This window comes from Nicrophorus vespilloides, unplaced genomic scaffold (genome assembly GCF_001412225.1).
Source record: "Nicrophorus vespilloides isolate i.1.1-1 unplaced genomic scaffold, Nicve_v1.0, whole genome shotgun sequence".
Lineage (NCBI taxonomy): Eukaryota > Metazoa > Arthropoda > Insecta > Coleoptera > Silphidae > Nicrophorus > Nicrophorus vespilloides.
In genome coordinates, this window is record NW_017096257.1 from 5,001 (window position 1) to 16,443 (window position 11,443).

General features: G+C 42.5%; 1 protein-coding gene across 2 annotated transcripts; it reads left to right on the plus strand.

The window, feature by feature from the left end:
• Window positions 1-419: 419 nt before the first annotated feature.
• Window positions 420-10,637, plus strand: LOC108556449 (neurabin-1; the record flags this gene model as incomplete). Of its 2 annotated transcripts, XM_017912581.1 has the most annotated exon segments (11): window positions 420-1,851; window positions 5,159-5,787; window positions 6,028-6,239; window positions 6,301-6,710; window positions 6,788-7,213; window positions 7,272-7,580; window positions 7,652-7,767; window positions 7,982-8,035; window positions 8,185-9,234; window positions 9,301-9,439; window positions 9,752-10,637. In XM_017912581.1, coding segments are annotated over 11 exon segments (5,277 nt in total). In that variant the 5' UTR covers window positions 420-437.
• Window positions 10,638-11,443: the final 806 nt, after the last annotated feature.

Sequence of the window (11,443 nt, forward strand, 5' to 3'; positions counted from 1 at the left end):
GCTAAAGTCAATTATTATTGGTATTTTTTTCAATGTATTTTTGCGCGTGACGTTGGACCATGAGTAACGATTCCGTTATCGAGTAACTCGTGCTTATTGTTGTAAATAAATTGCCAGAATAATCCATTTAATTCTTTAGAAACTTTTAAAACTGTAGTCATATTACGTTTACATATAAACAATTTCTCTAATTACTAAATTTGTTGTTACGAATAAAAGTTCTATAATCCGATTTAAGTGATTTTGAAGTAGAAGAGTAATTGCAAATTAATGGATTTTTATCACTGACAAACATGTCATTTGCGTTGTTCGGTAAATGCATTTAGAAATTTAACTTGGAGATTTAATAATTATATTTAACTGATGTTTGTTGTGCTGTTTTTTTTGGGGTTGTGATATTGATGTGTTTGTGTTTCAGGTTCTAAAAATAGTGCGGGATGGAGGAGAAGAAGACGCCCGGTAGGGCTGTGTCGAAGGTGTCGCAAATAGCCAACATCTTCCAGACGGGCCAACGCGAAGACATAATAACACCCCTGAGGACGAAGCCGAGGTCGACGAGCAGCCCGGGGCTGGAGAGCAGCAACAAGACGGAGCAACCGGCTGCGGTCGAGAGTAACGTGACGGTGGTGAGGACCGAATCTCATCTGACGAGGTTCAACAACGCTCGAGCGCTCTTCGAGAAGCTGGGAGAGGAGCACCACAACACCAGGGCAAGCAGCAAGGATCGCGCGAGTCTGATAGTGCCGCTGCAGACGACGAAGAGTGCGTCCAACGTGCTGGACAGTCGATCGCGCAGTTCCTCGGCGAACAGCGATAACCGCGATACCAAGAGTCACGACGGAGGATCGAGGTCGCCGTCGCCCGTGCGCAAGAGCAACTCCACCGTCCTCACCGACAACACCAACTGCAAGACGAACGGCTTCGGCAGTGCGAACGAGCTGAGCGCGATGACCAGAGTGAACGGTAACAGCACGACGGTAACGTCGGAGGACGGTCAACACCACATAAACAACAACAACAACAATAGTAGTAGTAGGACGAAGCCGATGCTGATGAAGAAGCCGGAGAAGCCTGAACGAAAGTTCAACAGTAAAGAGCTTATTGAGAAACAGAAGAATTGGACGTCGCACTTCTCGAAGACGCGCACCAGTCGCTACAACAGCGACCCCAACAGGCAGCAGGATGGGAAGTTCGGGTTGAGCAGTCCCGAATCCGATCACCGTCAGCATCATTCCACCTCGAACATTAGCAGCAGCGGTGGTGGTGGTAGGTCGGCGGCGGCGGTGGCGGCAAGCAGGAGCGCCTCCTTCAGCTCGCGCGTTCGAAGTCCTCCGACGTCGCCGCCGCCCGCGCCCCCCGACGTCACCAGACGTGCCAACTTCGTGCGCAAGGACCGTCCCACCTCCGTTCCAGTATTAGCGACGAGCTCGCCCCTCTTCAGCCCCGGCTCTTCGCCCGTCCGCACCGTCAACACCAAAGTCATCCGGGGTCTGCACCATCGGCGCGACAGCGAAGACACCAACAACAAGGAGAACAAGCCCGAACTGGCCAAGCAACAGCCGCCACCGCCACCTCCGACGACGACTCCGACAGACTGCCACCCCGTTCATCATCACCACAACAACAGCAGGATGTCTCCAAAGTCACCGGCATCCGGCGTTCATCCTACACCTCCGCAGCACCATCGGTCCTCTCTGCCAGACGAGAAGGAAGCGAGCAAAGAGAGCCTCAGCGTCACCTCGGGCAGCTTGAGCTCCCTGAGTCCGCCCAGCAGCCCCAGCCGTGTGAAGACCGAGAACGAGAAGCAGGAGAGCGAGCCAAACGAAAAGACTGAGGAGGAAGACCATGGTGGTAAGACGACATCCCTTATTTCTTTCATTCCAACACCACGAAACAATCTTCAGACTTACTTTTAAAATTAGAAAGATCTCCTATAAATAGAAGTCAAGTCCAAACAAAGAATTTCACAGTCAACTATATCCAAAATAGAACAAAAACAATCTTCCGTTATTTTAACTAACTTGAATATTATTGTTTATATTAAAGTTCAAGATTTGTACAATCATGTATTGCAGAAATGTGTCAAACTATTATAATGTAAAATATTGCATAAAACATAAAATTACATCCATGGGAAACATGCATATTTTACCTATCGGAATTTTGCATTGTCTTAAACAATGCTCAATAATTACGAAAAACAAACATATCTTATTTACTCAAAAGTTCAAGTCTGTTTCAACAATGTATGCAGACTTGTAATGAATTTACTACATTAACTCTTATATTTAAAAAAAAAAATCTACACGAGTAGAGTTTGATACTAAAATAATGTAACGTGCAAGCGAAATAGAACAAATTATGAACGTTTTGCAAAACGAGAAATAGAAATTTATATTACGTGACTTGTTTTTTTATATATATATTTTCAACATAATTTCGAGAATAATTCCAAAACTATTATCTTTACGTAATAATAAATTTTAATTAAACAAAAAAAGCATCTCCACGCTGAATTACAGCAATTTGGATGGAGTGCTTTAATTAATGCGCAATGCAATTAAAAGTGTGAATCGATTTACCTTCCTTTTTATTTCGCTGTTCGTTTGTTCCGACTATTCGTTGATTGCTAATGCGTTTACTCTAATTAAGCCATTGCTATTAATAGGCATAGCTTTTTTAGTTTTTGAAATTTTGAAGCGCTAATTAATGTAAATTTAGTTAATGAACATTCAGTTTCAATTTATTAATGCTTTTCAATTACTTTTCTAATTTTATTACAATACATAATATGTGGAATTTTGTTTGATCTGTTGAGAAGAATTTTGAATATGCAGTGAAATCTAAATCCGTACAGATGGAGTTGAGAATGTTTGTATTTCAAGATTTTCTGCTGCAAATAGGTTTTCAATATTTTTAATCAAATTAATGATAAAGTTCTGTTTCTTAATAATTGATGAGACTTAAGTAATTTTGAAATGTAGTTTGTGATTGTAATGTTTTTGAATAGTAGGACGGAGTTCTTGGTTTTGCTGAAAATCTATTTCTGACTGTTTGCTGCAACGAAGGCTGAAATGCTTAATTGGGAACGCTTCATTAGTCGTCTTCTGGTCAAAGCATTCGGAAGTGCAATTTTGCTGAAAGAGTCGAAGGTCCAATGACCTGATTCACGTCTATTTGCGTTCGTCCTCCTCCTCGTAATTGTTTTCCTTCGATCTGGATGCCATCGGCAATTTCGCGCCGCGATCGCTCGTCGAATGTGATCAGAGTGCGAATCGAAAGGGGATCGAGCGAGTGCGTTTTGGCACGCGAAACGAAATAACAAGAGCGACGACGATTATATTATATCATTGAAGTCGGCGGAGGGAATATAAAAATACAATGCTCGGCCACAAACCGAACAACATCAATCAAACACGTCCGCATTGTGATCTCTAGTTGTTGTGTGCTGCTGCTGCTGCTGCGTTTCGAAGCCTTGATTCATTTATTAATCCGTGTCGCCTCAATCGAGTCCAATTTGGCACTCTCTGCAGATTTATTAGTCAAAGTCTACGTCCTACTGTCGTCGCGACGACACAGGAGACGAAAACTTGGGATTGGATTGATTCTGTTTCTGCTTTAGTTAAAATCGTTTCGGGCAGTATTTTCTGGGCGGAGCTCTCGTCGCGCGAGAAAAATATTCGGGAAAATCTGTGCGACGCTCGAATCACAGCCGTAATGCACTCTGCATAAGTATGTAAGTAAAGTAAATGAGTGTGTGTAGGTCTGTAGTGTGGAATTTATTTATAGATCAGTGTGTTTGGGAGAGGCTGCTCGTTTAGCACGAAATCGTGTACTTTCTCTGTCTTCGGGAATTTGCGTGTGCTTTTTTAACTAGCAGCAACAGCCCTTTTGCACCGACCATAAGGGTTGTAGGAACACTCGCGCGAGATTAAGACCCGCATCGTCGCGAATCTTTCGGAAATGGTCGTCTTCACCTCGCATTTGATCCGAAGGAGGGTTTTCATCTGATGGTGAGGCACATGAAGAAGAAGATGTGTTTGCGTCTGCGATTGCTCTGCATCGACTGCTCAGGTTCGTGTTGCGAATTATTTTTAAAGCGCTTCCTGTTTTCATTCTAAATCCGTCGTGATTATTACAGCCGCTTTCATTCTTCTCTTCACTTCTCTTCCATTGCCGAAATCTTGTTTCTATTATTGGTTAGCAATTTTCGAATTTACTATTACTAATCATCCGTTTCTAACATACTCATCATACACAGAACACTTTGCATATAACAACTACCCAAGAAAGTGCATTTATTTATTACTACTACACGTATTTTCTATATGAACTTTATCAATTTAAGTCTTTAATCTATACTTATCTATTCTATATATTACTATTGCCTTCTTACTAACATAGAAATTACAACATTTATGATAAGTCTTCAGTTTACAATTTAGTTGAAAATTCATATGTTTGTTCTTCTATTCTATTTTTCATTTTTTTTTATAATTATTATTTTTGATTTAATTTTGTGGTTTGATAAGATAGAAACATATGAATTAGTATTTAAACTATTCGGTAAAATTAGTTTTAAAAAAAGTTTTGTTACTTACTTAAGAGTTATGCAACTAACCTATCAGCAATTTAATGAAACACTAAATAAACAAACTTACTTCAATGATAGTTTATGTAAACGAGATTAAGTGATTAATATATTTAATTAAATTGCGGAAATTGAGCTTTTTACGACTTATACTTATTTATAATTGCAATTAATTATATTTTACACGGTTATTAATTGCAAACTGGAAATAGTGGATACAATTAATGATTAATTACTGACTTAAAACAGCAATTAATGAAAGTCCTGTGATTATAAAGAAAAAAGTATATAAATCATATTAAGTGTTTAAATTGTATTTGTTGAATGGGTGAGATTGAACTAATTTGTGTAACGTTTTTTATACTTCTTATCATTTAGTGTACGATGATTGGATTGCTTTTGGAGCTATTGTTTCAGTATATTGATTTAAAAGTAAATCTAGAAGTTAATTGAAAACAATTGTATGTTGGTTTTATTTTCAGTTGGAAAGAAAATTGTTTCGTGGTCGTTGCTTCTCATGAGTTCTTGTATAATTTATTTGCAATTTGTTGTTGTTGTTATTGTTAGATCATCCCGAAGCGAAAACGAATAAGACTGAAGAGGAAATCGTGCCGGTGCCGAGACGGAGCAAGGTTTCCACCGTTTCCCTGAACATTCCAGCGGCGGGTCTTGGTTCGAGGCCGCCCTCCGTCGTTAGTTCGACGACTGACGAGGGCGGCTTCAACGAGCCCTGCCCCGAGATAAAGGCCCGCCTCAAGCCGCACGATGACATCTACGACTACCCCACGGCGGGCGACCTAAAAGCCGACCTCTTCCTACCGCAGGACGAAGACGGTTACGCCGTCGTCGACCCCAAAGAGGAATCACCCGCCGGCTCCGACAGCCTAGGATCTCCGGCGCAACCGCGCAGCACTGTCGAGGCCATCTACGCCGTGCCCAATAAGCCCAGCTGTCTTCTGCAGCAAAAGTCCAACGCCTCCACGGATTCCGATTCTCAAGCCACCGTCGTCCAGCAGAAGAGCATCGATTCTGATATCATGTACAACAGTCCGCCGCTCATCCCGTCCGCACTCTCCGAGCTCGAAGGTCGCGAGAGCTACGAACGCGCTTGCCACGAATTCATTCAGCACGAAAGATCCGCAGAAACCAAGAGTCGACCAGACGTAGTGCCATGCTTCTCCCCCAAAGAACTCAACGTGAGCACTTACTTATTTTATATAATATTCCCTCCTTTATTTGGACTTTATTAACGGACATACCCTCATTTCTCCATATTGCGTGAATCACACTTAATTGAATGTATCTCTAATTTTACTTCAGCTTCTGCATACATTACAGTCATACTTACTATGATACTTTCTATAAATGTAACTCTAACGAATTACTTTTTGGGATATTAATTAATTTATTGTGATTGTATTGTTGTTTTTTTTTAGAGTCCGACGAAATCGATAGGTTCCGATCGGGATTCGCGTTCCGAGGCGAATATACTTGATTTGAACGACGTGGAATACGCGGATGCCAGTGACGACGAGGAGGTGGACGATGACGACGTCGATGATGCCGGCGTTTTTGATCCGCAAGTGATGAAGGAGACGGTGCCGGAGGCTATGACCCCGGCGGAAGCGGAGAATCTGCTAAGCTCCAAGTAAGTAACACTTTCGCGTGAGTAATCCTAGTTTTATTAACCGACCTCTCTGCGTATTCAGGATTATCGAGAAGAGGATCAGACAAGAGATTTTATCGGACGAGGAGGCGCAGGAGATTCAAAGGTTGCTGAATCCCGATGAGGAGGAGGAGGTTAAGATGCAGCAGCAGCAGCAAACGGTAATGATGATGACCAAGTGGCCGGATCCGTTCAGTTCGATGCTGCAGGATTCCTCGCTGCACGACTCGATGGGATTGCCGTCGTTGAACGATAGTTACGGGCCGCCGTCCATTCAGGATGAGGCCGTTCCTGAGCCCGTCGAGTACGCGCAGGTGGTCAAAGTCAGGAAGGCCGATAAGAATCATCAGATGAACGATTCGACGAGCAGCATCGACGTCTCCACTCAGGATATTGACGGTTCCTCCATGAGCAAACTGGACACGAGCATGGCATCAGACTCGGGCCTAATCGGTATGTATCATCTTTTAATCTCTCTTTGTACTCACATCTCCGGCACGCTCGATTGATTTTCATCTCATTTTTTTAAGATTCCGTGACGAGTCTGTCGGAGACGAACAACTTGGACAGCATCACCGATTTTGTGCCGAAGCCGCTGCAAGTTGTCGGCATCGAGCACGGCGTTCATTACTACGAGGATGGACACTTCTGGATGGAGGTGCCCGGTCTGCCGGAGGACGACGACGACGATCTCGACTACCCCATGTACATACCGAAATCGTCAAAGATCCGTTTCTCGTGCGGTCCGATACAGGTGTTCTCCACCTTCAGCATAAACGATTATGATAGACGGAACGAGGACGTCGATCCGGTGGCGGCGAGCGCTGAGTATGAATTGGAGAAGCGCGTCGAGAAGATGGACGTATTCCCCGTCGAATTGCTCAAAGGGCCCGAGGGCTTGGGTCTCAGTATTATAGGGATGGGTGTCGGCGCCGATGCCGGCCTTGAAAAATTAGGTATTTAATATTATTACATTAAAATTGAACAATTATATATAATTTTGTATTTTCGTAGGTATCTTTGTGAAAACGATAACGTCGAACGGAGCGGCGTCCCGCGATGGACATATCCAGGTCAACGATCAGATCATCGAGGTGGACGGAAAGAGTTTAGTTGGCGTTACACAAGCTTACGCTGCCAGCGTTCTGAGGAACACCTCCGGCATTGTTAAGTTTAGTATCGGAAGGGAAAGAGATCCGCAGAACAGCGAAGTTGCCCAGCTGATAAGGCAGTCCTTGCAGGCAGATAAAGAGCGCGAGGAGCGAAGGCAGAGAGCACTGGAAGCGGAGCAACCCAGCGACGCAAGCACCTTACCATTAACAGGTAAATAACATTAAATATGAATAGACTTTTTCAACAGTTATGTAATGTATTTGTCTTTGATTGGGGTTCAGGTTCAGCCAATAGTAGTGTTTCGGATGGTCCGGTTAGTCCTTCGGCTAATAGCGAGAATGTATTTGAGCACGAAGGGGAGAACGACGTGGAATCTTTGCGGTTTTTACTACAGGAGGTGCGTATTATCATACATTCACATGTCTACATTATATGCTAACGACAAACAAAGAAGAAACATTTAGAGCACAACTTTAAAAGCCTAATGTGTTATTTTTGTTTCATTTGTTATTTTTTTGACATGGGTGTTGTTGTTTTTTTTTGTAATTGTTGTTGGTTGGTTATTGTTTGTTTTGTTTGGGGTTGTTTTACGTTTTTGTTTTGTTACGCAGAGCCAGCGCAAACTCCTCTTAACCGAAATAGATGTAGCGCGTTTGAAGTCCAAGGTAAGGTCTAAAAGTTATTTTTCACATATTTATACAATTTTCGCTGCAAGCTTTAAACGGAATGTCATTGTTTCGCTATTATTACTTTTAATAATTTGTGATGTAATATCGTACATTTTAAAATTGATGGATGTTAATTGTGTTTTTAGTTAATGGAGCAGAATGGGTTGAAGTTCGCCGAAAATGATAAGGTCGAGCAGACGGAGGTGAGGTGCAAGGATGCGGAGAGACAGTTGAGTTCCGTGAAGAAGGAGATGGCCACATATCAGAATATGTTGGAGCAGTCGCAGAATCAGTACGCCGTGTTGGAGAAGAAGTACAGCAGGGCGAAGATGCTCTGCAGGGATTTCCAGCAGCGCGAGGTCGAGATGGCGCAGAGGGAGGATTTCTATCAGCAGCTGCTGCAGGAGAAGGACACCGAGTACAATGCTCTGGTTAAGAATTTGAAGGACAGGATTATCGCGTTGGAGCAGAATCTGATCGAGACGCAGCAGCAGGCCGGTATGCCGATGTGCTTGCCGTACGACAGCATGAATTTGAAGTCGCTGACGCCGCAGATGTCGAGGAGACAGCCGCCCACAAAGCTGGGACACTGCATAACCACGGACTTCTCCGACACAGAGATCTCTGATGCCAGTCCCGACGACATAAATAAGAAAGGTACGGTCGAGAGGAAGCTTCCCATCAAGGAGGAGTTCGATAACGCCGTCCCACCGCACGAGCTTCTAGATATCTCTGCGAGCAAGAGCAAAGCCGAGCTGGCTAATCGTGGAGCTCTGGCGAACCGACAGTTGCCGAGCAGCAAGAAAGGGTCGCTGAGCAACAGCTCCTCCGATTACGGATTGGACGAGAGCTACAATTCCGCGGACGAACTGGATCCGCCCTACATCAATGAAACGAACAACAAAGGGTGCGAACCCGTACGTCCGACTACATTGGAGACGAACGTCTACAGTACAGCACAACACTACAACAGCAGCCAAAACGTGCAGTACACTCAAATCCAGAACACCTATAGTTCATCGCAAAAGGTCGTAGGCAGTCGCGAACAGAGCGTTGTCTATGCGAAGGTGCAGAAGGAACCCTCGCAGCATTCCATCGCTCAGCAGCTCGTCAGTCCTGACCCGTGGGTCGGAGCTGCCACCAACAATAAGAGCGGAATGGGACCGCCTCCATCTTTGGCAGAACAACTCAAACAGGTAAATATTGCACTATATTGTGCGAGTACTTGGAAAGTATTGCTAATACTATTTATTACTGTTAAGGTTTTGGCGGAGAGGGAAAAGAGGATGGGAACCGAGAGTCTCAGCAATTCCACCGACGAGCTCAACGAGAAGAGCAAAAGTACGGCTCAACACCTTCTGGAGGAAATCCGGCAGGCTGTGAGTGAGGCCAACGCTAGAGGTTAGACACTTAAAAATATTATCTGTTGCATTTATTATCAATTGTAATTGATTTTAAATTTGCAATCTTCCATTATAAGATATTCATTGAAGCATTATCCTGACTATTCAACCGCAACAGGTAGTTTAGGATCATCGACCTTAGAACACAGACAGGTGTTTCGGGCGGGGACTTTAGGTCGATGATCTCTGCTTACAACTTGCCTATACATTTTCAACATTCTTTTTCTTATTGAACAAAGAATATTATTATATAGTTTCATTCATAAAATGAGGAAAGTTCATGTGTTTCTATTTTTGTTTGTTTTTGCAGTGAAGAAGGTGGTGCCGGTGACGTTGTCCCCGCCCGGATCAGTGCCATGGCAACACCAATCGGGAGCATCGCCGACGCCTCCGTCGCCCTCTAGCCTCTCCTCCGGATCGGTGTCGCCCTCAAGACACGACACCTGGAGCAGCATGCATCCATCCGACATCAGCCTGTCCTCCTGCAGTATAGCGAGCAGCGACAAGAAGGGCTCGCACTTTTGGCAGTCGGCGCCGGTCGTCGACTGGAGCAAGGAGCAGGTCTGCCAGTGGCTTCTGTGGCTCGGACTCGAGCAACACATATCCAAGTTCCTCGAGCTTCAGGTCAACGGATCCGCGCTGCTGCAACTGACCTCCGCAGACTTCAAGATCCTCGGCATCGGCAGCGAGGACAAGAGTCGCCTCAAGCGTAAAATAAAGGAGTTGAAAGCGCAGGCGGAGAAGGAGCGCAAGCAGCAGGAGAAGGACAGGAAGGAGAAGGAGAAGCAGCAGAGGAAGGCCGAGAAGGCAAACAAGAAGAAGGCCTAAAGATGATGATAGATGTAGAAGAAGTAGAGAAAGAGGGGAGAGCGAATTAGTGAGGGAATCACTGTGTACTGTACATTTTACTATTATTATTTTGATTCGGTATACACTAATTACCGAAATCCTGCCATACAGGTCGATATATATATATATTTATTTATACATAATATTTATAAGTAAGTGACAAAGTAAGTAACTGTTTTGTATATTATCAGATAATTTCGATTTAGATTATATATTATATTTAGATCGTAGGTTTCTCTCCATCAAATTCAATTGTTCATCAACAACCCAATTGTTTTTATTCTATTTCGATTATAGCGACCTTCTTGTACTTGTACATACATACGAAACGTATACATCATGTTTATATTTCAATTGTAATCAAAACATATTAATAATAATAACAACAACAAAAAAAACAAGCAAACAAAAATACGTGTAATCAGGAGATTTCTTTTGTTAGATCGTGTAAATAATTGATTATTGTATTTTTCGCTTTTACGGTACTTTCTAGGAGCCATTGATTAATGTGTATATAATGGGCATTTTCTTATAACAGTGTTTTTTTTCTCTTAAATTGTAAAATTTGTTTTTCTTTTTTGTTTTTCCTCACGCCACCCTTAATTATTTAATCGTATCATTATAATAATAATAATTTAACGTGTCCCTTGTACAGGCGTGAGGGACGCCCCCCCCACTCAGAGATATATTTAACATTTATGTAAGTAATCTCGATCCAGTATTTAATTGTAATAATATCGATTCATCAAACATAAAAAAAAACAATTGTTATTATTAATTAACCTTTCTTATGATTTACATAATATTATATTTAACAAAAAAAAAAGTACAAACATTATTTTCTCCAATTTCCATGTTCAGAATAGAAAAATCAAACGTGTGTTCGACTGTGTAATCTGTGTGTGTGTGTGTTTACGTAACAAAATCAATTGATTTTGTTGAAAATTGTTATCTCTTGTTTTAGATTATTCTTTTGTTTTGTTGAGGGACCAATAGGAGAAGATAATTACACTTTTTGAATATTGCGTCTGAGACAAATTTTAAATTTTATAATCTTTTTTTTTGTTGCTCAAATTATTATTTTATTATATTTTAATTATTACACAGCCAGCAACACAACGTTCACTATAGACTTACTTACTTACTTACTAAA